At 45.4% G+C, this 20,951-nt stretch overlaps 1 protein-coding gene across 1 annotated transcript in view; it reads right to left on the minus strand.

Annotated features, from left to right (window-relative positions):
- The window catches only part of UVRAG (UV radiation resistance associated), a 109,308-nt gene extending 102,606 nt beyond the window's left edge, over window positions 1-6,702 (minus strand). The window contains exon 1 of the mRNA XM_082483871.1: window positions 6,483-6,702. Within this exon, the coding sequence (XP_082339997.1) occupies window positions 6,483-6,563 (81 nt within the window). The 5' untranslated portion in view covers window positions 6,564-6,702. The remainder of the gene's footprint in view (window positions 1-6,482) is intronic.
- Between the last annotated feature and the right edge of the window lie 14,249 nt (window positions 6,703-20,951).

Raw genomic sequence — 20,951 nt, forward strand, 5'->3', positions numbered from 1 at the left:
AAGAAACACTTGATATTAAGTATGCACCAAGTTGCACAAGCAAACACCAGATGTTGATTAATAACTTGATGCATATTAATGTTTATCATGTTACTGGTTAACAAACCAAGGGTAAACCAGTAAGCTTCCCTTCATAAATAAGGAATGAGTCTTTAGTTACCAGCTACCAAGACCTTTCCTTCACTCAATTAAGAATATTCCCTAATCCCACACATATCTCCTGAAGAAAGCATCAAAACTGATTTACTACAGCTTTCTGACAGAACGGTCTGTCTCTAAATTAGCAACAGATCATCCAGGCTGCAAGACACACTTGCATTCCTTAGATAAAAAAAGAAAAGTACATTGTAGAGAACAAAACCCCAGCCCCAGGTTAACAGTCAACTATTCGGGCAACAATTACAGTTTTACAGTAACTTTAACAATTATTTCCTCCAAAATTATCTCTGACAAACACAAGACATTGATACAGCTGGACATGGATACAACTGTATGAGATCACTAGATCAACACTCCCATTGTGGTGTTTTACTGGAGCAGCACTTCCCTCCCCACTTGGCATTTAAGGACAGCGCGTGTCTAAGGGAAGCAAAAGCAATATTCAAATCTGACACTTTCTATCCGCTATTCTGATTTTCCCCAGCGTATTTAGAAGGAAAGAGGAAGTAAAATATTTAAGAGTCAGGTTTTGTTTTCATATTACTCAGTGGAATATACAGAAATAGCTATATAAAACTACCTCAAAAAAAGATGCTCTTTTCACACTGTTTTAGTTGGAAAAACTAGTAAGCGTGTAGCCCTGAGCCCAGACAGGCGCTTTCTTCAGTTCTCCCACACGGAAGACCTCCCAGACTAATTTCCCAGCACACTTTGAATCACCCATTTCAGCCATGTAACCCAAGCTGATGCACGTCTCTTTAAAGAAAGTAACTATGAAATTTTAACCTTGTTCTAATTCACCCATATTCTTCTCATCTTGCTTTACCTCTACTCACCTGGATCACCTCAGCTACGTAAAACATATACCCAAGGTACTGGATTACACTGGATTGTCAGCTCCAACTGCTGAAAATATGGGTTTATTTATTATTAAAATCCAGAAGTACCTGCAATTCAGGAGTACTTTCATTTTTTTCCCTGGGAAGTTCTTTCCAGAAAAACTTTCAAAGGAAAAAAATGTATTTTGCTTTAAAGTTCTCTTCCCTCATTACTTCCATTCTTTTGCATCCTGGGTTCAAACAGTGTAGCAATGAAGTTTCTGAAGCATGTACATTAAGCTCATGTAATTACTAAAATCCCTGAAGGTCAAAGACTTAAACGTTTCGTATGTAACACTCCTTTAAATGTAGCTCAATGCAACGATTTTTGTACAAGAAATTTTACAGAACGGATAGTATCTTCAATTCTACGGTCATCAACGAAATATTCAGATCTCATCAGCAACTTCATATTTCTTTATAAGAAGGACCATGGAATAAAAGTATAAATGACAGTCCTTGAAGTCAATCCCTTTATTACTTTTTACCACTTAGGGGTCTGCTCCAGAATTTTGTTTGGCTGAAAGAAGTTTTTCAATTCTTAAATTAGACTTTCATCTTCAGTATTCAAAACAAAGGACCCCTCCCTGCCAAACAAGTTTAAGACAGGGATAACCCATTGTTGGAACAGTGGCGGGATGGGAGAAAACATAACCTGGCCACGTGAGAGTTTTACCTGGCTACTGGAAACGCCAACGTGCATTTCATGAAACCAACGTGCACCTAGTCTGACAAGTCCGTATCAGTACGGAGTGTAAACAAACATGATGCTCTGCAGTTTGCTGAAGTTCAGAGCACAAGGAAGCCTCACGTGGCTCATCATGGAACCAGTTCAGGTCCCTTGCCCTAATCATCTCAAACCTCTATCCCACACTATGCGAGCTAAACTGCTCCCAGGGTTAAGCTAGTATGGAAGCCACAGAAGCCATGTTTGCTAAGTGTTGCTCTTGGGCTCCTAAAAATCCTTCAAACTGGTTCTTGATGAATCCCAGTCTGAAAGTGAACGGAGGCTACAGAGTGTCCTTGGGAAGTTTCGCTAAATGTTTGCTCTATTTTGGTTTGCCCTAAACACCTACTTGTGATCTCTGTGGCTGAAAGCTCATTGCTGCTCCTTTCCTCAAAAATTTTCACCATCTGACAAGAGATGTCTATGAACTGAAAGATATAGAAGATATTGGGTCACCTGGACTTTGGTCTAACACTATTTCCACCTGTGCACAGTGGCACAATTTACCCTTCCCTTCTTACCGCCACATCCATATTCACCAGAGCTTATCTAACTCCCATGCAGTATACCCAAAGCCCTTGAGCTGCTCATCTTGAAACCCACCATGGGCATCACTACACAGGGCATACTGAAAGGTGCCTGACCAACACTGAACTGGAACTAAAACCTCTGATGGAAAAGACCTAACTCAATGTACAGCTCCTAGTGTATCCCCTCGCATGTATATTTAACTTTTTTCCCCCGTTACCTAGGCTATCTCCAGTGAGTAGAAAATTGCTTACATCAAGACATCAATACCATGAGTCCAAGAGCTGAACAGTTTCCTGGGGAAAAAAAGCAGATCTAGATGGAGGCGATCTGTAGTCCCATTATAGGATTGTCAGTCCCTCTATAATTTGGAAGTAAGCTACAGATGATCTTCCAAAGAAGATTTCTTGCAACTGATCATCAGTCAGACCAATGGAAATTAGCAACATGAGCAGATCATACTTTTTAGCTTACAACGGCAAGTACTGGTAGCACAGATGCAACCAGCTGATGAGTGTTTTCCCTGCGGTTGGTGTACAGTGAAACCATTTGGGAAAGAGCTGTTGAAATACCACTGTACAATCAGCCAAGTCACAGAAGTGCTAAGCTGTTAGGCATATCACCTACTACACTGGAATCCACACTGGGTTTTGTTTCCTTTTCTTCTGTCATCTACCTTTATCACAGTAAAGTAGTAGGGGGCATTTTTGTCATTTTCCAAAATGGTTCCAGCCATTATTTCTGAGTGATTCTCCTCTGCTCCACTCAAAACCAAAACTAATTATGCCCTGGTTAGCCACCTAAACAAGAAGGATGCTCCAGTCGATGGACATGGATCTGACTGAATGCCTTGAATCACAGACTGACTGGAAAACATTTGTGTAAAAATAAAATAAAAATAAAGTATGGGTTCTTTTTCTTCCTCACAACTCTCTCCACTCACTACAAACTGTGCATCAGTACAGCTGTTTGTAGAACAGTACATGCAGTTCAAGCTTGCAGGTCTTCAAACACTATCTCACAGTTCATTACAAGCTTCAGTCCCTCTCATGTTGGAATTGATAGTAAAAGCTTATTAATTTCAGCATGAAGGAAAAGTTTTAAGTGCTGGAGGCACCGGTTAGGGAGTCCATGAAGATGTGCTCTCCTGCCTCTAGACAACGGCACATGACATCTGTTTTGGTTAGCAATTAGCACAGTAACATTCAGCAGATCATTTGACTGCAGCATGACTGGCTCTCTATGTTAAGACCGTATTTTTTTTTGTCCAACCCCTTCTATCTAGAATATAAGACTCTGAAAGGTTTGGATTCTCCACTACCATTGCTTTGAACCGCTTCTAATGACAGGACTGAAAAGTTTGTTTTGAGCACTTGGAAATCAGTAAGCTATCATGACACTCAGAGCTTTCCTGCATCACACAAATAGGAAGAGCATCGTGGTTTGGGCTAAAGAATCTCTGCATTTAATGTGAAATTATTTCATGACATTTTCAATTCTGTTAGACTTACTCTTCAGGAAAAGAAAATGACATCCTGGCACACTTACTTCGGGATACAAATTGGAATTTTATGCTTAACCAGATGCATTTCTTTACAGCCACATCCTCTATTTCTCCCACTTATAATGTGGGATACAATGGCAAAAGGCATTCTTCAGCCGGGTCATCCTGCCACCAATGAACAAGTTAAAGAACATGTTAGTCAGTCTGATATAAGTGTGGTCACATTGGCAAAAGGGTTTGGACATGACTTTTTCCACTCCTGCAAACGTGTCAGTAGCAGGAGCTTTGTTTTCTAATCAATGTGAATTTCACTGGCACAATTAAATCTAGATGAAACCCAAATCACACCAACACTTCAGTTGTTAAAAAGTGACTTCAGTCAATAAAAGCACTCACCTTAAGTTCACATTTGAGAATTTGGTCTTTAGAGAGATTATATCTGTGACTCAGACCTCTTCCTCTCATCCTTATACTCAAAAAATGCAGCACCAGGTGTTCTAGAGAAAATTGCGTACTAAAACAAATCACTGAGTCAATTTCTGTGCTGGCAGGTAGAAAAAATTACCTTGCATTACATAGCACCACAGTCGGATCAGCCAGACTTTTGCATTATAGAAGAAGTATGACTTTTCCATTCTTTTTCATGATTCTGCAGTAAAATATCTCCAGGGTGATAGCCCCTTCAAGGTAAGGTATCTTGCAATTCAGTAACAGTCTTTTAAGCTCGGATAATACAGTGAAAGAGGATGATTTGTTATCAGTGTACTTTCAGAGCTTCTTGATTTGATTGCAAGCACTGACACAGCATACAGATACCACAGCACATGGTCCTTATGTTTGCACAGCACACAGCAAAACAATATCTCAGAATTTTGTCACAGACTTACACTTGCTACAATTAACATTTTTTCAGCACCCATCCTACGTAACTTAAACTAAATATTTACTCGACTGGAACATCCTATAATTGATGATTCAGTTTCTGCTCCTACAAATGCTTCTGCTCCTAGAAAAAAAAAAAAACTGTGTTTTGGTCTCACTTTCACAAATGAAGCCCAATGACTAATAACTAAGGCTTCTCCCTGCAGCGTTCACTTGGTTCTTGCACAAGTCTGGGAAAGGATACAACAAAGGATTCAGCAGGGAGAAGGCCATACTTCATCTCCTAAATGATCCACTGCTCCCTGTACAGTTCACCCAAAGGGGTGCTCATGTTTAAGTTCATTAACATAGAACAGGCCCACATTTTACAGTAAGCACCTGCTCCCAAATTAGGGTCTATACTTAACATGGCTCCTGTGGCCATGAGCCATCTCCATTCCCTCCCTTTGCCCTTAAGTGGACGTCTGGTAAATCATGTTTATCCGAGAAGCAGTTATATCTTTGTTTCAAGTTAACATCTATTGATTTTTCTCTAGTAACTCCTCATTTTCACACCTGGTAACACGTAACTCAAGGAACTCGGAGTGCATGCCTACTTCTTAATAACACTGCACTGAGACAATGAACCAAAACTTCAAGTGCAGACTCACACCTTACAGAACATCTGAAGAAAAGCATGCCTTTGCTAAGTAATTATTGCCCCCTCCACCACTACTGCTTAAGCTCCCATACAATAAAAGTCACTGCATGCAAGAGGGGAAAGGGCACAGACTTAGTTTGATAGATTGCTAAACCCTCGTGCAGAGCCTAGGCTTTCTCACTTAACCTTGCTCCTAATGCTCTCCGAAATTAAAACGTGGGACGGTTGCCCAGTAAACCAAAAGCCAACTATCAGCAAACAGGAAAAACAGAGTTAGCTTAAGGAAGGATGTGATGGGGAGGGAACTTTTCACCACTTTTCAGAATACACGGTATGTTTTACCCATGCTCAACCCCCCTCACGCTGTTATGAGACACAGCAGGAGAGGAGGGGGCACCCCAGCTGCCACCACCCCATCAGTGAGCCAAGCTAAAAGCAAATTTATCTGGGCGTTATCTGTGCTGCAACTGCCAGCTTTAGTTTGCATCCAGCACCTCTACGGGCACAGAAGCAGCCTCCTGGGGAAAGGGACCCCCCATTGACTCTCCAGTACAGGCAGGAGAGGGGCACAGACCCCTGCCCCCATGCAAAGGGGACTTCACCCTCTCATCTCCCTACCAGCCCAAGGGAAGGGTGCTCAAAACCCCCTCATCTCACAGACCCTCCATCCATCAGCCCAAGGATGGCCTCAGGCAACCTCATAACTCCAGAAACCCCTCCTTCACCTCAGGCACCCCCACACCTCAAGGAGCATTCCCCCTTCACCTCAGGGCACCCCACAGCTCAGGGAGCACTCCCCCCTTCATCTCAGGGCACCCTATACCTCAGAGCACCCTCCCTACAACTCAGAGAACATACCCCCTTCACCTCACAGCACCCCACACCTCAGGGAGCAACCCCCTTCATCTCAGGGAGCACCCCTCCTTACCTCTGGGCACCCCACACCCCTATTCATCCCCAGGAGGAGCCTCCCTTCACCACAGAGCACCCCCACCTCAGAGCACCCCCCCCCCCTTTACCTCAGAGCACCCCCCATTCACCTCAGAGCACCCCCACCTCAGAGAACACCCCATTCACATCAGGGAGCACCCCACACCTCAGAGCACCCCACACCCCAGGGATCACCGCCTCCGAGCCCCTCTCCTTCCCCAAGGCCCGCCGTACCTGCTGCGAGGGCAGCTCCACATGCAAGGCCCGGGTGGCGGAGCCCGGGGGTAAGGCGGCGGGGCCGGCGGCCGAGCTCATCCTCACAGCAGGACAACGGCCGAGCAACGGCTGCAGCGCCTGGGCATGAGCCCCGCAGACCGCTCCCCCCGCGCCGCCGCCGCCGGGCACCCAGGGGTTAATGGCGGCAGCAGCACCGGCCCAGGCCGCTCGCTACGGAGCCATATTACCGCAGTGCTGGGGGGCGGGCGGGGGGGGGGGGGCGGGAGAGAAGGAGAGTCCCGCCCGCTCATTGGCCCGCGCTCCACCGAGGCGGGTGCCCGGCTGCCTCTTTGAGACTTTACTGGTTGAAAGGGACGCCAATCAACGCCCCTCTCCGCGGCCTCTGTCAAACTGTTGGAACGGGTGCCCGCGCCGATTGGAGCGCCGACTTCCGGAAGGCGGGACGGCGCCTGAAGGAGCGGCGGATGATTGGAGGGAAGCGGTTTGGATTGACATCGCTCGTCCTCCGTCACGTGTTGGGGGAGATGTTTTTATCACGTGGTGGGACGAAAATATTTTGCTGGGTGGGTGCGCGGGGAGGGGGGGAGGTGGCGGTGTCGCCATGGTAACGGGGAGCGGCCTGGTCTTCCTTCCCCGCGGCCGGCGCCTGGCTGAGGGCCGCTGCGGCACAACGGCGGGGCCCACAACAAGCCAGCCTGCCCCACATCACACCAACCGGCTCCACATCACACCAATGTGCCCTACAGCAGACCAACTTGCCCCACGTCACACCTACTGCCCCACAATGGGCCAACCTGCCCCACATCATGCCAGCCTGCCCCACATCACATCAGCCAGCCCCACGAAAGACCAACCTGCTCCATAACATCATGCCAACCAACTCAAGACCACACCAGCCCACCCCACATCACACCAGCCAGCCTCACAACAGGCCAGCCTGCCCTACAAGCCAACCTGCCCCATATCATGTCAGCCTGCCCCACAAAAGACAAGCCTGCCCCATAACAGGGCATCCTGCCCCAAAACATCACGCCAACCCAACCCAACACCACACCAATCCATCCCATGTCCCACCAGCCCACTCCACATCAGGCCAACCCTGATGCCAACAGACGATGAGGCCCAACACAGCCATCCCCCCAACACCTACCTCCAACCCACACCACCCAGGAAACCTCCATACTGACCAGGAGAACCATACCCACCAGGGAGGCACCATCCCCACCTACCGGGCAGCAACGGGAGCGCCAATCCTGTCCCTGTGCTCTACCGGGGCCACCCATCCCCATGGCACCCTGCAGTGCCTGCCCAGCATAGGCAGCCACGCTGGAGACACTTATCCCCATCGCACTGCCAGGGACCGGAACGGGCTGTGCCGAAACACCCATCCCCGCACTACCGGGAACGCCTGTCCCACCGCCCCGGCAGCAGCACTGGGAACGCCTGTCCCTGACGTGCACCACGGCACTGGAAATGCCTGTTCCCACTCGGCCAGGCGGCTCTGGAAGGGTTGAGCGTGGCATGCAGTGCTGGAAAGTCCTGTCCTCCTGTTCTCCTGTCCTCCTCTCCTCTTCTCCTCCTGTCCTCCTGTCCTCAGCCCCGTGCAGCTTCTGCACCATGGAGACCTTCCCCCCTGGAAGCCCACCAAGCCTTCGTTCACCTGCAGTACTCATGGTTTTGCAATATTCGTGCTACGTTGACGTGCGTTGTACCAGCGTTGTCTTTAGCATGCACTTTGGTCTTGGGTATTCAACGCTGAACTCATTAAAAATAAAAAAAAAAAAAAAGGAGGAAGAATAATGAGAAGTGGAGTGGAAAGTCAAGTTTTCTGGAGTTCGATGGCCATCTTTGCAGAATTCATCCTCTTCCATCCTCCTCCTTCCCTTGCAGCCGCTCGCCGTGGTCTGCCTTTTCCCAAAGTACTTCTTAGGACCTGAAAACAGAGCTACCAAAGTTTTCCCCTTGGTAATTCCCTGGTTTACCACATAGGGACACATTGGCATGGACTTTTCTGAACAAATTGTCTGATTCTATGTGTGGGTGTCAAATAAATGCAATACCTTGAGCTTAAGTTTTGGGCACCATGAGCTTGGAATTGTGTTTGGGTTCTGGATGTTGCTGTCTCCAATCAGGAAAACTATTTCAAAACAGCAGCCTTTCTTTGGAGGATCCTCTGGGAACCAGTGCATCTCCATTTTTTTTCTTCTGACAAAGAAAAAACCCTACTATTACAGTATTTTCAATAGGAAAGTATGCTATTTTCAAGCATGTAGACTCCTGAGCCAGATTGTGGAGACCAGGAAGTTCAAACATAGTAATTTTGGACCTGTTGTATCAGTTTGATTCACCTCCTGGTTTCTGGTTCATTCCAATGCATGAGCTCCTTGCTTTTGAACTTCCCATCTTCTTCTTGGAGCACCAAAACTTGCTGTTTAAAATGAAATCTGCATTGTTGTTTTTTTTTTTTCTTTCGGCTGGTCTTTATTCAAAGGCTGAAAAATGCATTTGGAATGACAAAAATGATCATAAAATCAAGAGATTTGGTAATGCTTTCTGAATTTGAGACCCTTTAGATATGCTTCCTCCACCAAGAAAACGAGTTCTTGCTCAGAATTATACACAAAACTAGAAAGGATCATCATTGCAAGAACAGTTATTCTGAGGTAAATCACTAAAAACAGGTTATGGAAGCAACGTGAACATGCCCCTGTTTGTTTGCTCAAAATATCAAAGGATTTTAAAAAAATAATACATCAATCCTCAGATGATACGTGACTATTCTGTGACCAACTTATGCTGAATTGGTGAATTTAAAGTCGATATGACACTACCGTAGCAGGGTTTTCTCATTTTTCTTCATTTCCACAGGAGCAGATGACTATCTCAAAACTTTCTTAAATTACTTATGTTTAGAAAAGTCAAAGGAGTTACTTAACATAGCAGCTCGCATGCCCTATATATGGAAATTGCATTTAATTTGCTGCTTAACATACACTGAGAGATCTAACCCATAATTCAAAGACTAAAAAGCAAAAATTCCCCCTGAGGAAAATGCAAATATGACCCCAAATCCCATGTTAATTTATTAATGATTTTATGTAGCTCCAAAGAAATCCCTGCAGATTTCCAGCTCATGCTAGCTAAGGTTTTGGCCTCGTATGCTAAATTTCAGACTTATCTTTGCTTTTTGCTATCTTAGCAAGGAACTATTTGCGAGAGCATTATAGAATGAGGAGTTTCTGGGATAAGGTTTTAGTTTTACAGTTGATTTTCATCAGCTTTCAGAGTCCATCCCTTATGGAGTTCACCACAGTGACCATTCAACACAATGAGAGACCTTTAATAAGCCAGATTGTGCTGGAATTAAAACAAAATAATCATCCCTTTTGGGCTTAAAATAATGAGTTAATTAATAAGGATTGCTGGATTATTTTAACCAGAGTATTTGCAAGCAGCAGCCAGGGAGGACTGTGGCTTCTTTTATCCCTGGTTTCTGAAGAGTCACCCAGAGTAGTAACGCTGGAGCAGTTCTGCCCATCTCAGCTGCATACGTGGCATTACGTAGGACCCTATGCAACTTACTGACACCCCAGGAAACCATAATTTGAATATTTTAACCACATAAAAATGCTGGCGTTATCGGTGTGCATCATTTTGCAGATCACAGCATGACATTTATTACATCTCAGTGGATGTTCCTGCGGCTGATTATCATAAAAGATGAAATTCCCGCGGCTACAGCAAGTGCACAGACGCACGAAGTGCTCCTGCCGCCATCACCTGCCCATCTGCCCAAGCCGAGCAGAGTGATCAACACGCTGGAGGGAAGCGATGCCATCCAGAGGGACCTGGACAAGCTCGAGAAGTGGGCCTGAGTGAACCTCATGAGGTTCAACAAGGCCAAGTGCAGGGTCCTGCATGCAGGTTGGGGCAATCCCATGCACAACTCCAGGCTGGGCAGAGAATGGATGGAGAGCAGCCCTGAGGAGAAGGACCTGGGGGTGTTGGTGGGTGAGAAGATCCCCATGAGCAGGCAATGCACGCCGACAGCCCAGCGAGCCCCCGGCACCCCGGGCTGCATCCCCGGCAGCGTGGCCAGCAGGGCGAGGGGGGGACTGCGCCCCTCTGCTGCGCTCTGCTCTGGGGAGACCCCCCCCAGTGCTGCCTCCAGCTCGGGGGTCTCAGCACAGGAGAGACATGGAGCTGGTGGAGCGGGGCCAGAGGGGGCCCCAGAGCTGCTGGGAGGGCTGGAGCCCCTCTGCTGGGAGGACAGGCTGGGAGAGGTGGGGGGGTTCAGCCTGGAGAAGAGAAGGCTCCGTGGAGACCTCAGAGCCTCTTCCAGTGCCTAAAGGGGCTCCAGGAGAGCTGGGAAGGGACTCTGGATCAGGGAGGGGAGCAATGGGACGAGGGGGAACAGTTTTAAACTGGAAGAGGAGAGATTGAGATGAGATATGAGGAAGAAATTCGTGACTGTGAGAGTGGTGGGACACTGGCCCAGGTTGCCCAGAGAAGCTGTGGCTGCCCCATCCCTGGAGGTGTTCAAGGCCAGGTTGGACGGGGCTTGGAGCAACCTGGGCTGGTGGGAGGTGTCCCTGCCTATGGCAGCAGGTTTGCAACTAGATGATCTTTAAGATCCCTTCCAACCCAAACTATTCTGTGATTCTATGATTCTATGATCTTCAGTTTTTTTCAAGTGAATCTAACAGGCAAACAGGAAAGAAAACGAGTTTTCAAAACCATTATCTGATTACTGAGCAGGTCTTGTGTTCACATGTGGTCCAAATACACCTGCAGCTCCTCACTTTGAACTTATGGAAAGCCAGAAGCAGTTTCTTGTGGACGTGTTTTTGGGAAGCAAGGCCAGAAAATAATTAAAATTCGTATTAAGAGAATTTTAAAATGCAATTTTAACAAAATAGAGTAAACCATCTTGCAGAATAAAGCATATTTTTTGAAAAATCCTTTAGAGAAAGCTGGATGAAATACCACTCAGGAATTTTCAGAAATTTTGTCTGAAAACTTAAGTGCCATTTCTTGAAGCGCTACTATACCAGTGCTCTCTTTGCTTGGTGGCAGTGGATTTGAGACACATGGGCTAGTGTCCTTTGAAATGACATGTGGTGGAGAGAAACTGCCTACGGGTCACTACAGAGATTATTTAAAAGACTTTATTGCAAGTTTTGGCGTGCTAGAGACTTTGAGAAAGGAAGCAATGGTCTTGTGGCTAACGATAATTCCTACCTCTGGCCACAGAGCGGGTCAAATATATTTCTTATTGGGGTATGAGATCATTGCAAAATCGGTCAAACGAGCAAACATATTTCACTGATGGATGGAAAGATTCCAAGCACAGGGCGATATACTTCAAGTTTGTAAGCTATTTAGAGAAGAGAAAAAAGCTTAAGTTTTGCCCCTGAACGCCTATTAAATAATGTAATTTACAGCCACAGATGTGGAGTTAAAAGAGTTTGTTTAGTTTTGCTTTTGGAGACATCAAGCTCAAGCAACAGAGACTAACATAAGAGACTGCCTTTGTGGGCACTAAACCCCGGACCCTTTTATGTCCAAGGTATTTCTGACTCTGTAGTTGCAGGCGAATATATTTGCTCTATCTCCAGAGGTTGTTTTAAACTGCCGTAAGACACTTGCAGCTACCTAAGTCTTTCCAGTCATCCCTACGCAATATAGCACGGTGAAAAGCACAATAAAGGTCAGATCTTTTTGCTATAAATGCCCTTGGTTTTGAATTAAAAGCAATATATATCTCCGAGCATCAGCTGAAGACCCATTAAGATATGAGTTGGGACTGTACTGGCCTACATGAAGATATTTAGAAAAATGTGTGAAAACCTGTGCTCGAGTTACACCACATTAAACTCCAAGGGCAGTTTATTAATTTGCAAGTAAATTGGCCACTGTTTTCTCTTTAACACTGCTGTCAGCTGCGTAAATGGATTTGCTAATTGATTTCATTAATTTATCATAAGTTTCCTGAGTGTCCCAATATAAACTCTAACTCAGATAGAGAGACTTCATTGTATTTTTGACACACCATCAAGCTGTTCTGGTCATATTATGCACGTAGAGAAGATCCCTGTTCCGTAGAAGATGTCTTCAAGTCAGCTCACAACCATTAGAGAATTTCCACAGAGGACACGGAAAGGGGTTCCTGGTGCTTTGGAGTGCAAATGATGCTTAGAATATCTATTATTATCCTGATGCTTAGAAGAGCTATTATTTTCATGGAAAAACTTCCTTCTCAGACTCAAATATGTTTTTTAAATGAGATAGGGGGAAAAAAAAAAACAACTTTAAATGAGACAGAGTCATGAAGGAGAACAGCAACACTGTCTCAGAACAAGGGGATGCCCTTGGTACAAACCAGCTTTATTCCCATACCAACTAGGTTGTACAAGATGTAACTGGTAATTTTGGTAATTTCTTTAGGCACTGAACATCTTTTTGCTATGTGGATTTTAGCATTCAGCAGGTGGGCTCTTCCCTCGTCAGAGTCTTCGCAGCACAATTGCAAAATATGGAGCAACAGCCCACAAAACAGACCTAATTTCTGGGAAAACACTTATTGCTTGAAACCATATTGCTTTAAAACCACACATGTATTATTTCTTTGAAGCCTTCAATTTACTAAAACATTGTGGTCTGGGGGAAAGGGTGGTGTTTGTTTTGCTGTTTTTTCTGGGTAGCTTGAGAAATGTGTTGGTAGACTGAAGTCATCCAACCAAGACAGGCTGATGGCAAATCCACTGAAGTCAACAGATGACTTTTAAGCATCTTTGGTGGGGTTTCGATCGAGCTTATGGTGAGGGTTTGCAAAAATAAACCCTCATCAAGTCATGCTGGTTTGGGATGAGGTTCACCAAATGGTCAAGGCTTCTTGATGCAACTCAGTTCGACGATGAATGCTACAGCAGACATTGTATCTGAATTAGCTATTATACAGTTTTTTTTCAACCTTTTCTCATCAAGCTGGGATAGAATCATATGGAGTCAATCTGTTCCAACCTTCTTAACTATCCTAGAAAGTTTTTCTTTAATAGCAAATCCATTTTTTTTTTCTGCTGCCTTTAAAATCTGTTGTTATTTGCCCTATTATCAGAGAATGGTGAATGCATAGATCTAAGATAGTGGCCAACTTTAGGGACATTGCACTCAGTTCTGCTACAGGAATCTCACCCACCGGTTATAGTGTAACCCGAGTATGTGAACCTCAGCTTTTTTACTTAGGAAAAGATATTTCAGCATGTTTACTCCTGCGAGAGGTCTGCCAGTCAGTTTAGAAGTTGTTTGAATTAGCTTGTTGAAAAAATCCAAACAAAAGCTTATTGTCCAAAAGAGCTGGAGGGGGGTCAAGTGGCAGGGGGTTGTAAAAACTGCCTTCAGAAGGATGTTATTACCTCATCGCTGTGGCCATAAAGAAAAGCTTTTACCAGGGAAAAGTTTAACAAGTTCAATAAATGTTCAAAGAACCTCACAAAAAGCTTCTCGGTTTGGAAACAACGTGAGCCATTTCTTGGTGCCTTATGTTTTGAGTGTGGTAAAAGAGACTTGCTGCCATGCGAAGTCATGCTGTGACCTCCCCAGGTTTCACAAGCGAGGTAGAATCAGGCCAAGATAGTTTGGGATAAGGATGTTTAAAAAGGCCTCCTGGAAATGGCCTTTGGGATGAGGGCCATGAACCCTCAGTGTGCTTGCTCAGGGACACATCTGCATTAAACACAGGAGGTTTTGGCTTCGTGGGGACTACACATGAGCTTTGAGTGAGGGGGTGTTTGCATCCTGCTTAATCAAGGCTTGGCAAGGTGCTGTTTTACCTTCTGAATTGCTGTTGCGGCATAATTGGGAAAATGCTATTTTGAATGAGATATAAAACCGAAATTCCAGGTCATTAAATGTGCTCCAGGATGGAAGATGCTGTACAAATATATGTGATTACTCAAAGTGCTTGGTAAGTGAAGAGAGGCAGCTGAACAGATTTATTTAACCATACAGACAATCAACATCATGAAATAAACAGCAGAGCAGAAAAAAAAAAAAAAGCGGATTTGAGCCCCTCTGCCGGGAGTACAGGCTGGGAGAGTTGGGGGGGTTCAGCCTGGAGAAGAGAAGGCTCCGGGAAGACCTTCAAGCCCCTTCCAGTGCCTAAAGGGGCTACAGGAGAGTTGGGGAGGGACTCTGGATCAGGGAGGGGAGCCATGGGATGAGGGTGAACGGCTTCAGACTGGAAGAGGAGGGATTTAGATTAGATATCAGGAAGAAATTTTTCACTGTGAGGGTGGTGAGCCCGTGGCACAGGTTGCCCAGAGAAGCTGTGGCTGCCCCATCCCTGGAGGTGTTCAAGGCCAGGTTGGACGGGGCTTGGAGCAACCTGGGATGGTGGGAGGTGTCCCTGCCCATGGCAGGGGGGTTGGAACTAGATGATCTTTAAGGTCCCTTCAAATTCACTGAATCACGGAATCACGGAGTTTCAGAGTTGGAAGGGACCTCTAGAGATCATCTAGTCCAACTCCCCTGCTAAAGCAGGATTGCCCGGAGCACATTACTCAGGACTGCATCCAGGCGCGTCTTGAAAATCTCCAGAGAAGGGGACTCCACCACCTCCCTGGGCAGCCTGTGCCAGTGCTCTGTCACCCTCACTGTAAAGAAGTTTTTCCGTGTATTTGAACGGAACTTCCTGTGTTCTAACTTGTGCCCATTGCCCCTCGTCCTGTCACTGGGAACCATTGAAAAGAGCCTGGCTCCATCCTCCTTCAGCCCCCCCTTTAGATACTTGTACGCCATAATAAGGTCTCCCCTCAGCCTTCTCTTCTCCAGGCTAAAGAGTCCCAGCTCTCTCAGCCTTTCCTCACAAGGGAGATGCTCCAAGCCCTTAATCATTCTAACCATTCTATGATTTTCCAAGATTTTTTTTCTCAGAGTTTTCAGCTGGTTATAGTAGAAGGTCTTATCAGTACTCCCTGCTTTGGGATTACACCAGATATAAATGTTACAGGTCTTATCTTATATACTACAGAGTTGATCATTCTGGGGACTCTCCTAGGGATGTGCTGATAAAACTAGGCCATCTCTGAAACTCCCTGTCCTAACTCACGTGCTTTGTCTCCTGTTGATGATGCTTCTTGGACTGATGACATCATGTCTACATACATATTCTGTGGGTTGTGGTTGTTTTTTTTTTAAATTATAGGAGTTGGAAAAGAAATTAGAAAAACCGTTATAAGATCATACGTTGAGGTGAAGTGTGAGCCTCTGATAGCTTAAGTGTATGGCACAGAAATAGCTCAAACGCTATCTCCCCTTGGGATCATCATTCTTTAAAATTTCAGGGTATCTGACTTCAAAAGAAGACAAGTGATTGCTCTGGAGAAGGAACTGACAACAAGCAACTTCTTTGCTCTGAAAGTAATTCTACATCCTCAGATCAGCCACTAAAGCATCTTGTATGTCAGAGAAATTAAATCAGTTACAGCTTTCTCCTTCCTCACGAGACACTGAATCTGCACAGGACCATCCACACCAAAGCAGCTCAGTGACCTTTGAGCACATGGGTTCCATCACACCCACCCGCCTCAAAGTGGCTGTTCCCGAGTCACTCACTTAAGACTACATTGAAAGTCCATGTAAATTAGGCAGAAGATGTTTTCTGATTTCAGTGGACTGTACATCAAGGCCAAAGGCTGGTAGTTCACCACTGAATAAGCACTGGGTCTACAAGCTGCTGCAAGGACTGTCTTCCAAGCAAGATGCAAAAATCCTAAGGTCCTGTACAGGTATGGTCATGAAATATGACCTGCCACATTACCAGAAGTCTCTGAAGGAAATTTATCTCTGAATTCTTCTTGAATTAAAGTCCCCCCCTTTACTGCACCTGCATTTGCAACTTGCAGAGGTGGTATTTTGATTTCCTCACTTCATCTGATGTGTAATGGTTGTACTTTCCATCCCAGAGGTGGTTGCATTTCACCAATGGGCAAAGTAAACCCTTCTGTGGAATATTTATAGAGCTCTTTAAGGCCTTTTGAATGGAAAACTTCTGCAGGATGATCCGTTAATGAGTATGAAAGCTAAGGAGGAAAAAAAAGTCAATATACACATTGGCTGGGAGCCCACTGGCTGTGAAGCCTCCCCAGGACAGCATTTTCACCAAAACCTTGTAGTCTCATCAGCTATAAGTGCCTCCAGGACAATATAATGCCATAATACCAAACCATCAAGACCTTCTTGATCTTTGACTTATCAGGTATCATTTGTCATAACATTTTGACTGACTCTCTACTGATGAAACCTGTACATCCATTTAGAAAGAATTTGTTGGAAGGGACGTCCAGGCCCTCTAACATGACAAGGAGGGAGAATGGATGGGTGTTATGGTTGCTGCTGCTGTACAACCTATTTGACAAGACATCTGCCAACCATTACCTTCAACTGGTCACACAGGACTTCTATATGCTGCTTCTTAACCCTCCTGGTACTCATTGAACAAGACATGTCTCAAGATATTCAGCAGCCCACTCACTTGGTCAGGGATAAACCTGTGGTCAGCATGGAGGTCGATGGCTCTTACATGGAGTTGGAACTCAATGATCTGGGGTTGGAACTCAATTATCTTCAAGGTCCCTTCCAATCTAAACCACTCTATGATTTATGCTCTGTTGGCATTAAGGCCTTGAGGATGAAAAGCTCATCTGACAGTAGAGAAAACTGGCAGCAGCTTGGTGGCATCTACTGGTGTTTGTGGCAAACTCTAGTCAGAGAGTGTAATATTTAGAGAACTGAGCTAGTTTCCTCAAAACTCATGATCTCAGGGTGGGAGAACAGAAATAAATGTCAGCCCACTTCTTTCTGATGCTTAACTTGGAGAAGGTTATGAGACAGCAATGTGTGTATTAAGAAACCAACACTAGCAGTGGTTTGGGGATGCCACACAATGGGAATATGATATTTTGGCATAGAGACCAATATTTGGCTCAGTCAACCATGATCAGAGGGCCATCCTGCACTGTGTAACCTCAATCAGAGCACAACAGAAAGCGCAGAGCAAACCCAGGACCTATCTGGGGAAAATCTCCTGATGTGTGGATCGGGACCAGATCTGGGAGAAACCAGGGAACCGGTAAATGATCAGACCATGGATGGAGTTCAAATTCCCACCAGACTTCTCTAACAGCCTGTTAAAACATCCTCATCCCCAAGTACCCCAACCTAAATATGAAAAGATAACCACAAAGCAGAGTAGAGAAAGCTCTGCATCGGCATTTTTCTTGCTGCTCTTTTGGCTGCAAAAGGTGGTCCCTTGAACCCCTGGCAGAAGTAGGCAGGAAATTGCCCATTTTTGTGGTGGTCAGGATTTTCCTTTAGAGGGAAAAACTTCGTTTAACTGAGGTGTTGCCAAATAGCAACATTTTCCAGGGAATCATTTTGCAGCACGAAGCTTAGAAGGATTTGCATTGGAGAAATTAATTTGTTATTCCATGTGGTACTGCTGCTTGGGATAAATTGACAAAATATTTCTCCAGAGGGTAATGCATCCGTTTCTGCTGTCTGCCTCCTCCCCTTCGTACAAGGCAGTTCCAGTCTGGGTTGGTGGTTTCTCAGCATTGCTACCTGGCATTTCCCCAAAATGCTTTTGTTTTTTTCTTATCATGGAGTTACTGACAGGAACCTCATGAGGGCAGCATGTCCTCTCTTTTTCCTTTTTTCCACCTCTTTCATTAGACTCTGCTCTGCTTCCAGACTGAATAAAAAAAAAAAAAAAGCTGTGTACGCCCTATTCTGTGGTACTATTCTGCTCATACTACTTCAGTTAAAGAGGGTCTCAAAGCAAGCTGGTGACATCCCACCTCCTGACAAGGCCAGGTTTCATGGGGCTCTGAGCAACCTGGTCTAGTGGAAGGTGTCCCTGCCCATGGCAGGGGGTTGGAATTAGATGATCTTTAAGGTCCCTTCCAACATAAACCATTCTGTGATTCTACGCTGGTGGTATAAAAAATATTGCTGCCCTGCTTCACAGATAAGGAAAAAGCGGCTAAGTAAACCCATGTAACGTGCCCTACGGTTGGCAGTCGATGAAGGAACAGATCGTTGCAGGTGGCCTGCACCCAACTGCCATGCTTTTTCCACAAATTTAGTCACGTAGCCTTTTGCTCCAGTTCTGGTTGCCAGAGGGAGAGCTCTGATTTGAGGCAAAGGAGGACAAAATAGGACAGAAACTACATAAATGCATGAGGAAGAAGAGGTGACAGTGGAAAGTCCCCTCTTCCAGCCCATAAGGAGGCACAAACAGGTACAAAACCAGGTTGTAAGGCCCCAAGCTACGTTCCTTCCCTTTTTAACAGGCAAGTTTGTGAGCCAAATCCCAGCGAGAAGGGAAGAGAAGTGCATCTGACAGGAAGGAGCAAGTAAAAGATTGCAAGAAGAATGAAACCCGAAAGAGCTGATACAGCCCAGTGCAGAGAAAGGGACAGATTTATCAGGACCCTTGCGGGTATAGGGAGGAATGTTAGAAGGACAGGGAGGTCTTAAGGCACTGGAGAAGTGCAAATGCACTTAATATTAAGCTAAAGAGCAGCAGAGGAAGGGGAGGTTGCTGAGCTAAAGGCAAGACAGGCAGGAAAGCAAAGATGCCCATTTCTCAGAAAAGACTTCAAGAACAACTTTATCAGGGCTGGTCTATCATGGGCAGGAGCCTACCACTTGTTACGGCCAAGGGAAGACACCTGGACAAGAGGGAAGAATATAGTGATACCGTCCTGACACTGCCCCAGCAACATGTAGCATAGTCACTGCTGAGTCAGAGGTGATAACTTTAACTTCTATTAACATTTAGGTTATTTTACAGTATGATCTCTTTTATTCTGGATGCTGTGTACATCAAAGACAGCCCCTCCCCAAAAAGCCTCTATGTTGCACAGGCAAAGGCATTAGCAGGAAAATGTATAGACTCATAGAATCGTTATGGTCAGAAGGGACCTTTAAGATCATTGAGTTCAACCGTCAACCTAACACCGCCGAACCACCACTAAACCACGTCCCTGAGCGTCACGTCTACCTGTCTTTTAAATACCTCCAGGGATGGTGATGCCACCACTTCCCTGGGCAGCCTGTTCCAGTGCTTGACAACCCTTTCTGTGAAGAAATTTTTCCTAATATCCAACCTAAACCTAAACCGCAATCTAAATCCAAATGTAGGTGCAAGGGAAGGTACCTACAATGCCAGGACACCCCCAGTGAGTCTTTCGCTAAATCAATCAAAATCATTAAACACACCACAAGCTAGAGATGATTTTCAGGTAAGGCTTTTACCCCTATGCTCCTGAGACTGGCAAGAGAAGGGAAAACCAACCACAGAAAAAAGCTTGGAAGGAGTCATCTGCCCATGAGCTCAGCTCAGCAGAGTGCTTAAAACTTGTATGAGACTATTATGTCCTGGGCTGGTACCTTGGGCACAAGAAGAGATGCAAGGAAAATTCCCCTTTTACAGACTGGTGGTAAGTAGGTGAAAAGAACAATATTCAGTGGCAATGTCATGTTAGACCTTAATTAAGGGGACTTCAAGCACAGCCAAGGTTTTGAGCAGAGCTGGTCCCACCTTGCAGTATGAACAACTACAGGACATTCATTAGTGCAGTCCTTTGCAGGAATAGACCATTATTTGAAATAGCTCCCTCCCTCCTCTGCTTTAGGGGGATTTCTTTAGGGGAATTTCTTTAGGGGAATTTGCAAGAGGCAGCTGTGCTTTGATATAAAACTTGATAATTGAAAACATTGCTTGGAAAAAACTCTGCAAGAACTGTCCTCCAGTTTGTTCCAAGGGTGGTTTCTACTGACTTGTGTGGTCACAAACTGTCAAAAGTGGTTTGGGCAGAGCATTCATGGCTTTTCTTGCTGTGCATTTCCAGACAAGTCACTGGAAACCCAGCCTTAATGTTTGCTAACATAAAATAGAGGACCAAATTGATTCTACTAGGGGTGAGGAAAAAGGGAAGCAAGCAACACACCAGGTTTATCTCCTGGAGCACGAGACTCTCAACCTCCATTGGCCAAGCCTGAAAAGGAAAAAGAATGAGTTTGGCTTTCCCCTTGAAGAAGAGCAGCGTCAGCCTGTGAAAGTCAGCCAACGTTGATGGACCTCTTCCATGGCTCATAGACCAGCCCCAGCCCAAGTGAGAACAGGTTAAACCCTCGCTTGTTACTAAATGAGCCCATGTGACCTTCACAGCAATGCATGCTATTTCTGGAGCACTTTGCACCTCCAGCAGCAGAAGGCCAGGGGGTCTGACAAGAGCTGGAAGGATTTCCTCAGCTTGAGGACCAGGGATGTAATCCAGCTCTTTATCTGCTAGGCAGCAACAAAATCCAAAATAATTTGCTGAAAGGAGCAACAGGGCATGAACTTACTTTACCTGCTCAGTAAAGGAGGTCCATAGATGTTGGCTGCCTTAATACACT

The sequence above is a fragment of the Vanellus vanellus genome (genome assembly GCF_965231255.1).
Source record: "Vanellus vanellus genome assembly, chromosome: 1".
Taxonomy (NCBI): Eukaryota; Metazoa; Chordata; class Aves; order Charadriiformes; family Charadriidae; genus Vanellus; species Vanellus vanellus.